Raw genomic sequence first — 18,287 nt, 5'->3', positions numbered from 1 at the left:
TATACTGTTACAATGGCATGAGGCTGGTAGCATAGCATGTCTCTTAATTTAATAGAGGCAGTTAACCCTCATCAAATATTCAAAAAAATAAATACACTAATGAGATGTATCCACCAATCCAAAGAAAGGATAGGCAGGTACTGGACAACCCGCCGTGCCGCAAACAGCGACTACGTCATCCAAAAACATGGCAGACATTGGATGTTTAATATCTTTGGCGGTGAGTGATACATTTTTTAAATCTGCGTCAGTGACAATTATTTGAATAATTCAATGGATGTTTTGTTCACAATGCTGATGACTAAAGTGCAGTGCTTGACTTGGACTGAAATAGGTTCTGGTACAAGCTTTAGGTGCACAAGCTCCACAATACTTTTTGAGCTAACATTCTACAAGACGAACAGGAGAAAATGTGAGGTGCTGGTACTCATCTCTGGTGAGCTCCTGCCCATAGTGTCTTTATTATGCATTTTCAAATCTGACTTCACTATGTGGTCGTGTATGGAAATTCGCTTTCTGGGACGGGTGTCAGTTAAACTGCAGTACCGAAGCCAAACTGTAGGAGCAGTCGAACCCGTGATCTAGACCGGAACCGTGGCCCCTTGGGATAGACAGTCAGCCTTGAATATGCCCCCTGGAACGTGCCAGAGCGTCCGACGTAGCCTACTACCCAGCGTGTCGTTGAAATCGCTGCTGAAATGATTTTGAACTAAAACATATTTGAAAAGGAGCTATTTGAAGATACTACGTGAGTTTGATTGTTGATTTCACCTGCTATCAAACTATTTAGCTAGCTAGCTGTCTGACTAACGTTATATAGCTAGCTAACGTTAACATAGCCAGCGCTTCCCACAATTTGCTGCTAGCTAACGTTAGCTAGCTAGTTAGCTAATGGCAGTATACGCGGACAGTTAGTTAACGGATGAATGTCACAACTAGCTATATTAACCAAACAAGGCAACTGGCTAGTATCTTTCTGCCTTGGAATTCACAAAGTTGATCCGGTATTAACGTTAGCTAGCTAACGTTAGCTGACATCAAATATATTTATAACTAACCCCTTCTGTCTGTGCTGATATCTTGCTTGGAGACCATGATTCCGTTGATTCAGGTTGGTTGCGTTTCAGGCTGTGTTTTAATGCAGTCGTGCTGCGCATCTGTCATTGGCCAAACTCAAATAGCACTGCTTTATCACACCATCACGTTACTAGATTTTTGCTCACTGAATGGAACAAATGTTTCCCACCCACTTGTCACATCTGTTTGAGAGAAGGTTCTTTCTAAGTAGCTCATGAGTGGGTGGGTCCTTTCTACATAAGTAGCTTCCAAGGGAAGGTCATTTTTATTCTAGTTGCCTGTGTTCTTCAGTTTTTATCATGTGATGATGTTTTGGTGATGTTTTGTCATGTGTTTTCGACTGTATAATACCTCTGGCAGAGTCATGGCAGAAGCTCATCAGGCCGTGGCGTTCCAGTTCACCGTCTCTCCAGATGGCATTGATCTGCAGTTGAGCCACGAGGCCCTGAGACAAATCTACCTGTCTGGCCTGCATTCCTGGAAGAAAAAGTTTATCCGCTTCAAGGTGCTCCAACACTTAAATTGTATTCAAACTTTGTCTCAAAGGAAATTTGCCATCAGGCAATACCAAGTTATACAGACATTCAACAACATCAGATCACGTAAATACAACCAACAGTGACGTTGATGTGTTAAAAACAGATGAATATCATTTCCTCCACAGAATGGGGTGATGACCGGGGTGTACCCTGGCAGTCCCACCGGCCTGATGTTAGTGGTGGGGCTGTACATGGGGAGGGCAAAGTACGTCCAAGCTGACCCTTCCTTGGCACTGTTCACCAAAGTGGGTGCTCACCTGCCTGTTAGGTAAAGTCTCAACTCGCTATCCCAATGATGCTGACTAAACTTTGTAAAAAAAATATAGAATCACCATAGATAAAATGACAATGGCCTGATGTTCATGGCCAGTAAGTGATGCTTTGCCTCTCTCCTTGCAGTCGCTATATGTCCTTTGAGAAACAGCAGGTGGTTGGCGGGGTGCTAGTTGGCACAGGGCTCTGGGTGGCTATTTTCTTCACCATGCGAACTGCACTCAAGTGGCTGCTCTCCTGGCATGGATGGATGTACGCCAATCACGGCACCGTGTCATGGAGGACACGCATCTGGCTGGTGAGTCGACCGCAAACGACCATGTCAGTTGTTGCCTCGTGGGGAACCAATGCCGGGTAGAGGTGGGGGCTACCGAAATATTATACCTAGAAGGATCATATGTCAGAGATATCTCCCCCAGACCAAATAAACAGAAGACTGGTGGAAAGAAAATATATATATATATATATATATATATGATCAAATAAAAAGGAAGGTAGACTTCTCCTTTAACAGACCAACCCATAATTGTGAGTGCAGGTACTGGTGAAAATCTTCTCCGGGAGGCGGAATCCCCAGTTGTACAGCTTCCAGACATCGTTACCACAGCTCCCTCTGCCCTCGGTGAAAGACACCATCAATAGAGTGAGTGACAGAAACAAAACACAGCTCCACTTAACCATCTTTAAAAATATATATTATAATAATAATAATTCAAACCATTTACTAGAGGGGTACAATGTGGCTATTTTATAGAACTCCTGAAGGTGTGCAATGTTAGATTGTCGTACATGTTTCCTCTGCCAGTACCTTGAATCTGCCCATCCGCTCATGGACGACGAACAGTACTTGAGGATGGAGGGTCTTGCCAAGGATTTTGAGAAAGGCCTGGGTCCTAAACTTCAGTGGTACCTGAAACTCAAATCCTGGTGGGCTACAAACTATGTAAGTCACATTTAATTAAATATTGTTTTCATCCGATTTTCTTAGATGGCTTCATTCATTTTCCATAGCTTTTTGTATGACATGTCCATCTTCTTGCTGTTCTCAGGTCAGTGACTGGTGGGAAGAGTACATCTACCTAAGAGGCCGTGGACCAATCATGGTCAACAGCAACTACTATGCAATGGTAAGAGTCAGAACTAGCATTATATATAATCAAGCTGCTAGGAATGTAATAATATCACAGACTTACTGAACCCAGGGGCGCAACATCACGAGACTTCCGGAAACGCTTGTGAAACCAGACAGACCAGGCTGGGGTTTGAGAAGTGAAAAATTATTCAAAAGTTATTTATTTTCTCGAAATGTAAAGGCACAACCTAGATTGGAGCCAATGTCTTTAAGTAGTTGAACATGTTATTTCTCCAACCTCGTGAAAGTGACACGTTTTAATTTTTGTCAAAAAACATTAAAATATACAATCTACCTGTAGCGAAGCTGCTTAACATTTACATTACATTCAGTCATCTAAAAGACTCCCATCCAGAGCAACTCACAGGAGCAACCAGGGCACATTGACTGATCTTGAACCAGCGACCTGTCGGCCACCGACAAGCCCCCAACCACCAGGCCCCCAAGACCCCCCCACAGTTCCTGAGAGCTGCCCCTCAACCATCCAAGACCCCCCCATAGCCCCCCCCCCCCTGAAAAAAAACCTCTCCCACAATTCCACACACACCTAAAAACCCTCCCAAGCCACCGTCTCCCAATGCCCAAACCAACAAAATGAACAAAAGAGAAAACCAAAGGAAAACAACAGACATCAAGGACAACAGTAATCTAAACAGCAAGGCCAACTGGATACATTTCGGTGCATGTGTGGCAATATTTACGTGTGTATGTGCACTAGTGTGCATTTGAATGCGTGTGTGTATATGCGTGTGTGTATATGCGTGTGTGTATATGCGTGTGTACAAGCACCTGCGCGGCATCAGCCTCAGGCAATATCATTTTTTACTTTTGTCTTTGACTGTCATTCTATCCCCCAGTCAGCAACTCCACTCCCACTTGTCTCCAGTTCCTCATCTTAACCCTCAGCTCCCCTCAGCCCATCCCACCTATCTCTGCTGGCCACCCTCTTCAGATTTCTATGCACCATATATCTTTCAACTATGTTGTGATGTCTAACACACTTTGAGTCTTATCTAATCGAATAGAATCCACAGATTGCGAGTTGAAGATTAGTAATTGACTGACCTGGTCTCTCCAGATCTCCCAACAATGCTATTTCTAGGGTAAATTTGAGATGAATGTTCTGATTTTTCAGCCATTCCTGAACCTGAGACCAGAAACAGGCTACCTGAGGGCAATACCAAAACAAATGGTCTATTGATTCTGTATCCTCACAACAAAATCTGCAGAGCTGCGATGATTGTATCCCCCAAATATTCAACATTTTGTTGGTTGCAAGAATTCTGTACAATAGTCTTGAATCTTGCATTGTTTTATATACTCTGTGCCATGGAAGACTAGCGAGAGCAGTGATGCTAGCGAGAGCGGTGATGCTAGCGAGAGCGGTGATGCTAGCGAGAGCGGTGATGCTAGCGAGAGCGGTGATGCTAGCGAGAGCGGTGATGCTAGCGAGAGCGGTAGGTACCAGCGAGAGCGGTGATGCTAGCGAGAGCGGTAGGTACCGGCGAGAGCGGTGATGCTAGCGAGAGCGGTAGGTACCGGCGAGAGCGGTGATGCTAGCGAGAGCGGTGATGCTAGCGAGAGCGGTAGGTACCGGCGAGAGCGGTGATGCTAGCGAGAGGGGTAGGTACCGGCGAGAGCGGGATACTAGCGAGTGCAGTTATACTAGCGAGAGCAGTGAACTTTGCGAGCAATTTTCCCATAATTTGACAGGTATTTAACTCCATGTTTGCAGGATCTTGTCTATTTTTACTAGTTTTCTTTTGAAATTTATTGTGGAGAACTCATTTATATATTTTGGGCTGCCCAGTCAGCCCATTTTATAGGTAAACTGCAATGTTAACGATCCAATATGTAATATGGTACACTTATCATAATTAGGATTTAGTCCAGAGAGGACATTGATGAGAGATTGCAGGGATCATATCGATGGCCGAAACGTATAGCTTATTAAAGAGCCGTGACCCTAGCGAGAGCCGTGACCCTAGCGAGAGCCGTGACCCTAGCGAGAGCCGTGACCCTAGCGAGAGCCGTGACCCTAGCGAGAGCCGTGACGCTAGCGAGAGCCGTGACGCTAGCGAGAGCCGTGACGCTAGCGAGAGCCGTGACGCTAGCGAGAGCCGTGACGCTAGCGAGAGCCGTGACGCTAGCGAGAGCCGTGACGCTAGCGAGAGCCGTGTGCAGGTTTCTTCTTTTTTTCTCATCTTATTCAACTGTCTCCATGCACCTGCAACAAAGACAGCTCAGATGTGCGAGTGGCGTTTTTTAAATGTTATATGAAAGGAGTACTTTTGAGAGGACAGCCTGCACATGCTCAGTTCGGCCGGAGACGACCGTTAGACCCGATGACGTGTTTCTACTCATGAGCTTAGCTAGCCAACGCCTCCATGACATCGCCTATAGGTATGATCAGGGATTTCTATTGGAGAAGCACTTTTAGCCTGTTTTCATACTGTACTGTCTTTGATAAGTTTGTTATTAATATTATTATATGTTGTTTATGGATGTTTACCAATTTGGCAATTTCATCAGACTCTATTTGATCAGATTCTCTTGGCAATATTTCTCTTTATCCCTTGTAGATTTTTTTTTTCTCATTCATTCAGTGATTGTCATCTTTTTCTCCATTCTCACTCCTCTCTCTTAGGACTTCCTGTATGTGTTCCCCACCAGTCTGCAGGCTGCTCGGGCAGGCAATGCTATCCATGCCATCATGCTGTACAGGAGAATGCTGGACCGAGCGCAGATCAAACCGGTAAATAGCCTTCACTTTTGGTCACTGCTTCTTATCTATTTGCTTTATGACCACAATGTGTGTTCCTCTTCCCTCCTGTATTTAATACCAAATGACATAAATATGGTTGTTTCTGTTTCACACTTGCGGACGGGATGTTTTCTCTGGTGCAGCTCTTTGCACTGGATAAAAGAGTTCCTCTTTGCTCCGCCCAATGGGAGCGCTTGTTCAATACGTCCCGCCTCCCAGGCCTGGAACGGGGTAAGAGGAGGGAGCGTTATTGTCACAGACCAACTTTGGATCCAGCTCACCCCTTATCCCTCCCACCCATTCCTGTCCCCAGGGATTTCCTGTTTCACCAGCATGTTCCATTAAAAACAAACTGGTGTATCACCCATTTGGCCTGCATTCATAACTGGTTGGTACTGTCTGACACTGTAAGTGATTGTAAGTCCTTACTGGAATGACTGTTTTTGCACCTAGTGTTTTTGTACAGAAATATAGTTTATTTTGACCCATATTTCTCAAGTCTGTAACATGCTGGTGAAATAGGACCAGCTATCTCAAACCCTTCCCCATCCCCTCCAATCATGCCCTTCAATTTTTTATTTTTTTTAAAAATCCCCACCCATCTGTCTTTCTTCTCTTCTCTTCCGTGGGAGAAATGTTCCCGTGAGCCGTTCTGGTTCCTCCACCCCCCCCCCCACCCCTGTAGCTCCCCTCCCGTCAGTTTCTAGGAGAGCAGGCTTTCGTGCTTTGGTCATTTTTCATTTTTTTTTCTTTTTTCCTTTCAGCTCATGCTTCAAAATACCATTCCAATGTGCTCAGCGCAATATGAGCGTATGTTCAACACCAGTCGTATCCCAGGCGTAGATACAGGTAGATGGCCACTTCTTCCTCCCCAGTCTCTCAATCACACAGACTAAAGCAGTTGTAACAACCAACCAAATTGGTGTAACCAATTTCAGATTAAACAGATTATTTTATCATTTTATTATTTAGCAACGTGAACATTAAATGTACACAGACTTTGCACAAATATTTCCAGGCAATGTGCACTTTCATACAGGCCAACTGGCATCGCAGGATGGAGCTGTTTTCTCAATGCCAAGTTGACATAACAGATTGGCTATTTAGGCCCTGGAATAAAACAGGCTATTTTTTTTTCTGACCGAGGCTACAAAGTGTCCTGAATTAGACCCCCCCCCCCCATAGACTCCCATGATTCATTGCAATCCTCTTCACTGTGTGTTTTTTTTTTTTTAACTTTTGTTTCATGCCAAAGAATCCCACTGCAGTTCTGACTGCTGCTTGGAAATTACATCAACCATAGTTTGTGCTTTAGAGCCACTCTCACAAGTCTTTCTCTTGAAACAACAGTTCAAAGCACATTTAGTCTCTCTAAGGTATCTGCTTGATACTCTGTCTTAGTTGCTAGAAAAACCCCTTTTTACACATGTTGTAGTACTGCAGTTTCCACCTGTTTGTTGTGCTAATTATTCAGTAGGTCCACATTGTGTGAATAGTTTATCAGAGTTCCTTTTAAGCCATAATCATATTCTTGTTTAGGTTTTAGTTGGAAGTTACACAAAGTTGTCCCTCTCTACCCTTGTGCTTGTCCAGACACCATCCAGCATATGCAGGACAGCAGGCACATCGTGGTGTACCACCGGGGGCGTTACTTCAAGGTGCCCATGTTCTACGACGGTAAGGTGCTGTCGCCCAGGGCCGTAGAGCAACAGATGGAGCGTATCCTGGCTGACCCCTCTGAACCCCAGCCAGGGGAGGAGTGCCTGGCCGCCCTCACTGCTGGGGACAGGTACGCTAACGCTACACATGTAATGTATGCCATTTAGCAGAGGCTTTTATCTAGCGCGACGTGTCCGTTTTCCTATGGGTAGCCCAGCTGGAATGGAAGTGCCCGTTACAAGAGCCATGCTCAACCCAACTGAGAGACACCTTAACAAACACCCACCATCTCAGATTGTTGTGAAATCGTTTCTGAGAAATTAACTTAAATGATTGCACCCGAATTGGCAATTTTTTTTATTTATTATAGGATTCATATAATATTCAATAAATATAGTACATTTGGATCCAACAATGAATAAGACATGAGGATTTCACAGAAATGTAAACACAATCACCCACAGCCCCCCCATACCCCACGTCAATCCCAACCCCGAAACAGACCGAATTGGATCAACCCAACTATTGAAGGCGGTGTGAAAATCCACTGTCTGTAATAAATGATTTGATCAAACAGTTTCCTCAATGGTATGTTCACCCCGCCTGGCAGGGTGCCCTGGGCAGAGGCCCGCGAGGCCTACCTGAGACAGGGCAGGAACCAGCAGGCCCTGGACACTGTGGAGAAGGCTGCCTTCTTTGTGACCCTGGACGACACAGAACAGCGTTACAAGGCTGAGGATCCTGTCCGATCCCTGGACAGCTACGCCAAGTCCCTGCTGCACGGCAAATGTTACGACAGGTGAGACCGAGGGCTCCAATCCTTCATGTTATGCACAGGGAGTGTGGGAAAGGCGCTCTACAAATTAAATGTTATTATTATAATCTACCTGAGACCTCGGTTATTCTACAGATTACCCTTTACAAAAATGTTCAAGAATAAGCTGTTTTAACTACTTATGAATGTTACTGAATGTTTATAAATAGACATTTTCATAAATGTTATGAATGCTTATGAATTAAATCACTTTTAAATGCTTGTATAATGAATAAATATTCTATAATGAAATACTAGAGTTTGTCTCTTACTCCATCCTCAAGCACTGGTTTGTGTTTTTCTGTAGGTGGTTTGACAAGTCCTTCAACCTCATCGTGTTCAGGAACGGGACCATGGGTCTGAACGCAGAGCACAGCTGGGCAGATGCCCCCATCATAGGGCACCTCTGGGAGGTAGCTAGCAGAGTAGAGCTCTTCTGCTTCTTTAATTGTGTTCGTGTTTACAGTGTGTCTATCTGTGTCGGTTATCAGGAATCGCTAGCTGGCAGAACAAATGCTGCGTGTCTCTAAATTATGTCGTTGTCCAATTGTAGCACGTGCTGTCGATGGACCCTGTGAAGCTGGGTTACACAGAGGAAGGCCACTGCAAAGGAAACCCCCACCCGTCCCTCCCAGGCCCTCAGAGGCTGCAGTGGAACATCCCAGCTGAGGTAGCCTACCACAGGGGGGTTTGGGTTAAACTACAAGGTTGTAGGGATGTTCCCCTTTTCAAACGTGATTTATTGTTTTCAGAATTGTCATCAATTAATGCACATCAGTAATGCACACACAGGCCTTTCCATTCTGTTTGATTGTTATAATGATCAAATCTAATCCCCAGTGATCCTGTCTGTTTGGTACAAGTGTGATGATAGATTAGACAGTAGAAATACCTTCAGATTTCACATCTTTAAGCCACCTGAGCTCTAATCTGTCTGAGGACCCCCCCCCCCCCCCCCTTCAACTGTCTCATCTCAAATCTTCAAATGAAATCAAGAACTGAGGCTCTTTGATCAAACACATCAGAGACCCCAAGTGAAATGGGCTGATTCTCAGTGTCTTTGTTCCCCGTGTGCGGTGCCTCAGTGTCAGACGGCCATCGCCAGCTCTCTGACGGTGGCCAAGGCCCTGGCAGACGACGTCGACTCCCACATCATCCCCTTCAATTGCTTCGGGAAGGGCCTGATCAAAAAGTGTCGCACCAGCCCCGATGCATTCATCCAGATCGCCCTGCAGCTGGCTCACTTCAGGGTAGGGTCCTTATCTCTGCCCCTGTTGACTGGCAACAGTAAAGAGGATCAGCTGATTGGATTAGTCCGTTGGCTGATTAGCCAATTGGAAGGAAGGAGGGTAGGATTGATATAATAAAACCCAGGTTTGGAATGTAGCTTCTTTAGGATGTGTGAATGAATACCAGTGTTAAGAGATGATGCTGTAAGTAGCTGTCAACAATCTGTAGTTTGATGAGATAAACATCCTCCTTAACAAGGACGATAGCTATAACAAACATAATACTTTTATTATTTATTAACCAAACATGACAATAATCAATTGTGCCAGCAAGAAAAACTGAGTCTGTACTCTAGTTATAATATGTTATAACCACATTACAGGACTGTTAACTGAGTCTTTACTCTAGTTATAATATGTTATAACAACATTACAGGACTGTTAACTGAGTCTTTACTCTAGTTATAATATGTTATAACCACATTACAGGACTGTTAACTGAGTCTTTACTCTAGTTATAATATGTTATAACCACATTACAGGACTGTTAACTGAGTCTGTACTCTAATTATAACATGTTATAACCACATTACAGGACTGTTAACTGAGTCTGTACTCTAGTTATAATATGTTATAACCACATTACAGGACAGTTAACTGAGTCTTTACTCTAGTTATAATGTTATAACCACATTACAGGACTGTTAACTGAGTCTGTACTCTAGTTATAATGTGTTATAACCACACATTACAGGACTGTTAACTGAGTATGTACTCTAGTTATAATATGTTATAACCACATTACAGGACTTAACTGAGTCTTTACTCTAGTTATAATATGTTATAACCACATTACAGGACTGTTAACTGAGTCTTTACTCTAGTTATAATATGTTATAACCACACATTACAGGACTGTTAACTGAGTATGTACTCTAGTTATAATGTGTTATAACCACATTACAGGGCAGTTAACTGAGTCTTTACTCTAGTTATAATATGTTATAACCACATTACAGGACTGTTAACTGAGTATGTACTCTAGTTATAATATGTTATAACCACATTACAGGACTTAACTGAGTCTTTACTCTAGTTATAATATGTTATAACCACATTACAGGACTGTTAACTGAGTCTGTACTCTAGTTATAATATGTTATAACCACATTACAGGACAGTTAACTGAGTCTTTACTCTAGTTATAATATGTTATAACCACACATTACAGGACTGTTAACTGAGTATGTACTCTAGTTATAATATGTTATAACCACATTACAGGACAGTTAACTGAGTCTTTACTCTAGTTATAATATGTTATAACCACATTACAGGACTGTTAACTGAGTCTGTACTCTAGTTATAATATGTTATAACCACATTACAGGACAGTTAACTGAGTCTTTACTCTAGTTATAATATGTTATAACCACACATTACAGGACTGTTAACTGAGTCTGTACTCTAGTTATAATATGTTATAACCACATTACAGGACAGTTAACTGAGTCTTTACTCTAGTTATAATATGTTATAACCACATTACAGGACTGTTAACTGAGTCTGTACTCTAGTTATAATATGTTATAACCACATTACAGGACAGTTAACTGAGTCTTTACTCTAGTTATAATATGTTATAACCACACATTACAGGACTGTTAACTGAGTATGTACTCTAGTTATAATATGTTATAACCACATTACAGGACAGTTAACTGAGTCTTTACTCTAGTTATAATATGTTATAACCACATTACAGGACTGTTAACTGAGTCTGTACTCTAGTTATAATATGTTATAACCACATTACAGGGCAGTTAACTGAGTCTTTACTCTAGTTATATGTTATAACCACATTACAGGACTGTTAACTGAGTCTTTACTCTAGTTATATGTTATAACCACACATTACAGGGCTGTTAACTGAGTCTTTACTCTTAAAATAATGTTACCTGACTTTCCTTATTCACCCCTGAGTGGATAAATGTTTTATTAAATTTGATGAAATTGAATTTGTCTTCCAGGACAAGGGGAGGTTCTGTCTAACGTACGAGGCGTCCATGACACGCATGTTCCGAGAGGGTCGCACAGAGACGGTGCGTTCCTGCACCGTGGAGACCTGTGCCTTCGCCCGCTCCATGGTGGAAGACAACCCGGTAAGGATCTTGGTTCAACTGTGATGGTGGATCTGTGAGCGTTACAGGAACTGAAAAGTTGTGTGTCAGTCCTCATGAAATATATCAATTTTTTGGCATAAAAAAAATCTTATATATATATACACACACACACACACACACACACACACACACACAGAAAAATGTATGCCACCCAAAAATGCAACCAACTATTTCCATATCTTTGCTCATGGGAGAAATGGTTAGATTGTGATATCTGGATGTGTGTGGCCAAAAGAGACAGTCCACCTTTCCTTAGTACCCCTTTACCACTCTGTTTCAGACACATTTTGGTTGAATGCATTCAGTTGTGCAACTGAATATGTCTGCCCCTTTCCTTTTCATGTTGTCTCCTCCTGCCCTTCCTTGTCTTCTCTGTAGAGAGAGCTGCGACTGAAACTGTTGAAGGAAGCTGCGACGAGACACCAGCAGCTCTACCGGCTGGCCATGACTGGAGGAGGCATCGACCGCCACCTCTTCTGTCTCTACGTGGTCTCCAAGTACCTGGGGGAGGACTCGGCCTTCCTCAAAGAGGTCACATGCAGTATTTTGACTTGTGGATGTTACTATTGGTCTTTTAAAGTGGGAATGGAGGTCTTTGTGTGTTTTTTTCTACAGTTAGTTTTCCTTTGAGAGGTTTGTATGTGAAAGCGTGTGTGTGTGTCCTCTCCCGTAGGTGCTGTCGGAGCCCTGGAGGCTGTCCACCAGTCAGACTCCCCTCCAGCAGGTGGAGCTGTTTGACCTGGCCAGACACCCGGAGTATGTGTCCAGTGGGGGAGGCTTTGGTCCGGTGAGTTCCCTGCCTGACCTCAAAAGGGCCCTCTACTCAAAATCAATTAGGCTTTAAAGTAGCATTAAAGATTGGCAGATGTTTTCAGACCAGATTCGGGAGTGATATGCCGCCTTAAAACATAATCGCACAATCTTATTGTCTGTGTTCTTCATCCTGGTGCTCAAAAATCCTCCGCAAAACATTACGCAAAGCAGCCACAACTGTCAGTAAGAGTGTCCATGACTGAGTCTTTGAATGTAGAGATTGAGATAAAACTGTCCAGTTTGAGTGTTTTGTTGCAGCTCGTTCCAGTCGCTAGCTGCAGAGAACTGAAAAGAGGAGCGACCCAGGGATGTGTGCTTTGAGGATGTTTAACAGAATGTGACTGGCAGAACGGGTGTTGTATGTGGAGGATGAGGGCTGCAGTAGATATCTCAGATAGGGGGGAGTGAGGCCTAAGAGGGTTTTATAAATAAGCATCAACTAGTGGGTCTTGCGCCAGGTATACAGAGATGACCAGTTTACAGAAGAGTATAGAGTGTAGTGATGTGTCCTATAAGAAGTATTGGTGGCAAATCTGATGGCCGAATGGTAAAGCACATCTAGCCGCTCGAGAGCACCCTTACCTGCCGATCTATAAATTACGTCTCCGTAATCTAGCATGGGTAGAATGGTCATCTGAATCAGGGTTAGTTTGGCAGCTGGGGTGAAAGAGGAGTGATTTACGATAGAGGAATCCAAGTCTAGTTTTAACTTTAGCATGCAGCTTGGATATGTGCTGAGAGAAGGACAGTGTTACCGTCTAGCCATTCTCCCCAGTACCTGTATGAGGTGACTACCTCAAGCTCTTAAACCCTCAGAGGTAGTCATCACACCTGTAGGGTAAGGGGCATTCTTCTTACCAAACCACAACCACGTTTTTTAAGGCATCTATGACCAACAGATGCATATCTGTATTCCCAGTCATGTGAAATCCATAGATTAGGGGCCTAATTAATTCAAATTGTAACTCTGTAAAATCTGCGAAATAGTGGGGGGAAGCCTGTAAAACCATTTTTTCTTTATTTTTTTTCTTCTTAAAGGGCCCAAGTTTTCTCTAATTTTAGCAATTGAAAATCCAGTTGGATATAGTGTGATTATCTCTGTGCTGCAGTGTAATCCTTTTCCACACGCTGATTGTGTTTTCTCTCTTTGTGTGTCAGGTGGCAGATGATGGATATGGTGTGTCCTACATCATCTTGGGAGAAAACCTCATTAACTTCCACATCTCCAGCAAGCACTCGAGTCCTGAGACGGTGAGTTGGCTGATCCACACGGCCTATCTCGAATGTTACTTTCAATCCGCTGTCCTCACTTGAAACAAAGACGTCGCTATCGCCTGGGTAACATACAGACCTGAATTTCATGGCAGACCAGCCACTATTGATACCAACTGCATGTCCATGTAGGTTATTTTGTATCAGTTTGCCTTAGAATGTGTCTGTTCTAAAGTGTCCATTCTATCAGCTTGTTGTAGAACGTGGCTGTTCTATCAGCTTGTTGTAGAACGTGGCTGTTCTATCAGCTTGTTGTAGAACGTGGCTGTTCTATCAGCTTGTTGTAGAACGTGGCTGTTCTATCAGCTTGTTGTAGAACGTGGCTGTTCTATCAGCTTGTTGTAGAACGTGGCTGTTCTATCAGCTTGTTGTAGAACGTGGCTGTTCTATCAGCTTGTTGTAGAACGTGGCTGTTCTATCAGCTTGTTGTAGAACGTGGCTGTTCTATCAGCTTGTTGTAGAACGTGGCTGTTCTATCAGCTTGTTGTAGAACGTGGCTGTTCTATCAGCTTGTTGTAGAACGTGGCTGTTCTATCAGCTTGTTGTAGAACGTGGCTGTTCTATCAGCTTGTTGTAGAACGTGGCTGTTCTATCAGCTTGTTGTAGAACGTGGCTGTTCTATCAGCTTGTTGTAGAACGTGGCCGTTCTATCAGCTTGTTGTAGAACGTGGCCGTTCTATCAGCTTGTTGTAGAACGTGGCTGTTCTATCAGCTTGTTGTAGAACGTGGCCGTTCTATCAGCTTGTTGTAGAACGTGGCCGTTCTATCAGCTTGTTGTAGAACGTGGCCGTTCTATCAGCTTGTTGTAGAACGTGGCTGTTCTATCAGCTTGTTGTAGAACGTGGCCGTTCTAACTAGTTTCCTCTCTGTCCAATAGGACTCTCATCGTTTTGGAAACCTCATCAAACAGGCCATGCTCGACATCTTGGCCTTGTTTCAGCTGGATGCAAATGCCTTGGCGTGATCTTCTTCCTCCCCCCCCTACCTGAAAACCTCAACTTGAACTCTTCCATAGGCTTACTCAGATGAAATGCTGTGTTATGATTTTAGAATGTGTTTTAAGATCATATAATATTAACAAAATAAGAGTGTATAGGAATGATTTATAGGAGTGTTGTTTTTCCATTTTAAGTTGTGTATTGCATGCTAACTCACAGACCCATGCTGTCATGCGTTGTCCTAGGTTGAGGTTACACTCAGCTCATTTCAAAGTGCTGGTGCCTTAATGCACTGTGGTAGTTGAAGTGAGATTTGGAGAGGTGAAGTGAGCATTTCAGTCAGCGCTTACAGTACGCCCGCTGTCTTGCGTGCAGTTCTTTTTGAGCTGCTAGCTGTGTATTTTTGAACAGCGCAGAAGCATTTTGGTTTCTGGGTTTTAATATCAGTTGTTGTTTTAACCGTTGCTCTCTGTGCACCACCAAGTAAAGGAGTGTTGGCAGGGGTACGGTATCCATTCTAGGACAACTCCCATGGACAGGTGATGCTGGACACCGTAACAGCCTTAGAGTCTGACACATTTCAATAGTATTGATTAGTGACAGTTGAAGGATCATACTTAAGGCCCGGTTGCCCAGACCCGGACATTAAGTCCTGGACTAAAAAGCACCTTATATGGATATTCTTCTTTCAACATGTTTTTCTGCCCAGGACTGTGCTAAATCTGTGTCCAGGAAACCGGCCCTCTATGTACTACAGTATAAATACAGTTGGTAAAGTCTTAAAGGGATAGTGCTACATTTTGGCAATTGAGCCCTTTTTCTACTTACCCAGAGGCACATGAACTCATGGATGCCGTTTTTATGTCTCTGCTAGCTGTACCTATAGACTTCCAGTCATTGCGCTAACGCTCGTTAGCAATGCCTCACAGAACTACCTTCAACTTCCTTCAAACTGCACCATGAGGCATTACACGTCACAGTTTTGTTTGTTAGATGTAAAGTATAATTGCAAATATTTAAACTTGATAATTTGAATTTCAAAAGTATTTTAAATATCGTATAGCAATATGAATGTCTGCTGTAGAAGGGATTCCTTTGTTGCTAAGACGATAGCGCTACCTGTTCCGTTATAAATATGTAAAACAGCTTATATATATCTATATACCAAAATAAAAGTGTATGTTACCAGTGGATTAATAGTTGTATACTTGTTTTGACATTTTTGCTGCACTGTCAGGAACTAGTAACACAAGCAATTCACTGCACCCACTATTAAATCTGATAAACTGTGTACACTACCAATACACTTTGATCTGATGTCAGCCCGACTACCATAGTCGTTCTAACCCAGAAGATGGATCTCTTTAATTGGAATACCAGTACGTTCCCTTTGGCCTTTCTCCTTCGTCCTCTTCACCCCGAGACTGTAATCTACTAGAAGCCTGGCAGGTAATGCCTTGACGGGTGGATGTACAAGTCCTGTCATGGTCCACAGCTGAAAAGCACTGCACTACCACACTGCTAAGGTCCTGACACATATTTCCTGTTGTGGCTTTCCACTTTGAAGACTGATGATACGTAGCCACGGGCTGAACTTTAGAAGTCTTCCCGCAGCGCAACTCATATCTACTGTTACTGCTCTACTCAAGAGCTTTTGAAGTCATTACAAACACTGTCTTAACTGCCTTTAGAAGTGTATATGAATATACACATTCATTATTAACAACAATGTTAAATGTGCATTCATGTATCCAGGCTTAAACCAGTCCAAGGTGACACAATGACAAATATCTCGTTTAGTTTGCTGTTTACCACACGGTTGTAGATGAAGTGAGCATTTTTATTTAAGATATTTGCTAATAAAACCGATATAATTTAATGCAAACAGCAGAGTCTGTCTCCGCCTGCTGTCTCATTTCTCTCCCCTTCTTTCTCAGTCGCTGCACTGTCTGACCTGATAGCTAATCAACATAATACCAATAACACACACAAGGCGATGCGGATGAGTCATCAAAATGTCAAGAAGGAGTTGGCCATGTGCCATTGTCTGGATAGAGCAACAGGGATTACATTACCCACAGGAAATAAAACGTATGAACTCTTGTTGTGTAATTATACAGGGACAGGGATTACATTCTGCACGTCCTCCTCCAAGGCTGTCTGGACCTCATGGTTTCATCAAGCGTTAATGGTCAACATGCTGTCGTAGTGAGTTTGTGAAGTTGGTTTAAAAGTATCTTGGGACACAAACCTTTTTTTTTTATACTGCCACGGGTTGGTGTTCTTTATACTGCCACGGGTTGGTGTGATGTATACTGCCTCGGGTTGGTGTTCTTTATACTGCCACGGGTTGGTGTGATGTATACTGCCTCGGGTTGGTGTTCTTTATACTGCCTCGGGTTGGTGTTCTTTATACTGCCTCGGGTTGGTGTGATGTATACTGCCACGGGTTGGTGTGATGTATACTGTATACTGCCACGGGTTGGTGTTCCGTATACTGCCACGGGTTGGTGTTCTTTATACTGCCACGGGTTGGTGTGATGTATACTGCCACGGGTTGGTGTTCTTTATACTGCCTCGGGTTGGTGTGATGTATACTGTCACGGGTTGGTGTGATGTATACTGTATACTGCCATGGTTTGGTGTGCTGTATACTGCCACGGGTTGGTGTGATGTATACTGCCAAGGGTTGGTGTTTCGTATACTGCCACGGGTTGGTGTTCCGTATACTGTATACTGCCACGGGTCGGTGTGCTGTATACTGCCACGGGTTGGTGTGCCGTATACTGCCACGGGTTGGTGTGCCGTATACTGCCACGGGTCGGTGTGCCGTATACTGCCACGGGTCGGTGTGACGTATACTGCCACGGGTTGGTGTGCCGTATACTGCCACGGGTCGGTGTGCCGTATACTGCCACGGGTCGGTGTGCCGTATACTGCCACGGGTCGGTGTGCCGTATACTGCCACGGGTTGGTGTGCTCTATACTGCCACGGGTTGGTGTGCTCTATACTGCCACGGGTTGGTGTGATGTATACTGCCACGTGTTGGTGTTCCGTATACTGCCACGGGTTGGTGTTCCGTATACTGCCACAGGTTGGTGTGCTGTATACTGCCACGGGTTGGTGTGATGTATACTGCCACGGGTTGGTGTGACATATACTGCCACGGGTTGGTGTGCCGTATACTGCCACGGGTTGGTGTGCTGTATACTGCCACGGGTTGGTGTGCTGTATACTGCCACGGGTTGGTGTGCCGTATACTGCCTCGGGTTGGTGTGATGTATACTGCCACGGGTTGGTGTGATGTATACTGTATACTGCCATGGTTTGGTGTGCTGTATACTGCCACGGGTTGGTGTGATGTATACTGCCAAGGGTTGGTGTTTCATATACTGCCACGGGTTGGTGTTCCGTATACTGTATACTGCCACGGGTCGGTGTGCTGTATACTGCCACGGGTTGGTGTGCCGTATACTGCCACGGGTTGGTGTGCCGTATACTGCCACGGGTCGGTGTGCCGTATACTGCCACGGGTCGGTGTGACGTATACTGCCACGGGTTGGTGTGCCGTATACTGCCACGGGTTGGTGTGC

General features: G+C 43.9%; 1 protein-coding gene across 3 annotated transcripts; it reads left to right on the top strand.

The window, feature by feature from the left end:
* The first annotated feature begins 364 nt into the window (after positions 1-364).
* On the top strand, positions 365-15,886 carry LOC118964966 (carnitine O-palmitoyltransferase 1, liver isoform-like). Of its 3 annotated transcripts, none has more exons than XM_036981466.1 (19): positions 365-436; positions 1,438-1,582; positions 1,742-1,884; positions 2,016-2,187; positions 2,428-2,532; positions 2,695-2,832; positions 2,939-3,016; positions 5,669-5,776; positions 5,929-6,016; positions 7,379-7,574; positions 8,055-8,243; positions 8,566-8,671; positions 8,812-8,928; positions 9,344-9,508; positions 11,518-11,649; positions 12,049-12,201; positions 12,344-12,457; positions 13,642-13,734; positions 14,633-15,886. In XM_036981466.1, the coding sequence occupies exons 2-19, from the start codon at positions 1,442-1,444 to the stop codon at positions 14,717-14,719; spliced, it is 2,325 nt and encodes a 774-aa protein (XP_036837361.1). In that variant the 5' UTR covers positions 365-436; positions 1,438-1,441; the 3' UTR covers positions 14,720-15,886. The 3 variants fall into 3 exon arrangements, with proteins under 3 accessions (XP_036837361.1, XP_036837360.1, XP_036837362.1); XM_036981465.1 differs by lacking the exon at positions 365-436 and adding an exon at positions 515-748; XM_036981467.1 differs by lacking the exons at positions 365-436; positions 5,929-6,016 and adding exons at positions 519-748; positions 6,550-6,634.
* The last annotated feature ends 2,401 nt before the right edge of the window (positions 15,887-18,287 follow it).

The sequence above is a fragment of the Oncorhynchus mykiss genome, chromosome 6 (assembly GCF_013265735.2).
Source record: "Oncorhynchus mykiss isolate Arlee chromosome 6, USDA_OmykA_1.1, whole genome shotgun sequence".
NCBI lineage: Eukaryota > Metazoa > Chordata > Actinopteri > Salmoniformes > Salmonidae > Oncorhynchus > Oncorhynchus mykiss.
The sequence above is the reverse complement of the archived record's forward strand: the minus strand, read 5'-3'. Positions and strand labels throughout refer to the sequence as shown.

Excerpts from the sequence above, each read along its gene's own strand:
- LOC118964966 (XM_036981466.1), top strand. The coding sequence starts at position 1,442 with ATGGCAGAAGCTCATCAGGCCGTGGCGTTCCAGTTCACCGTCTCTCCA. Across the intron at positions 3,017-5,668 it reads ACAGCAACTACTATGCAATG|GACTTCCTGTATGTGTTCCC; the intron begins GTAAGAGTCAGA and ends CCTCTCTCTTAG. Across the intron at positions 12,202-12,343 it reads ACTCGGCCTTCCTCAAAGAG|GTGCTGTCGGAGCCCTGGAG; the intron begins GTCACATGCAGT and ends CCTCTCCCGTAG.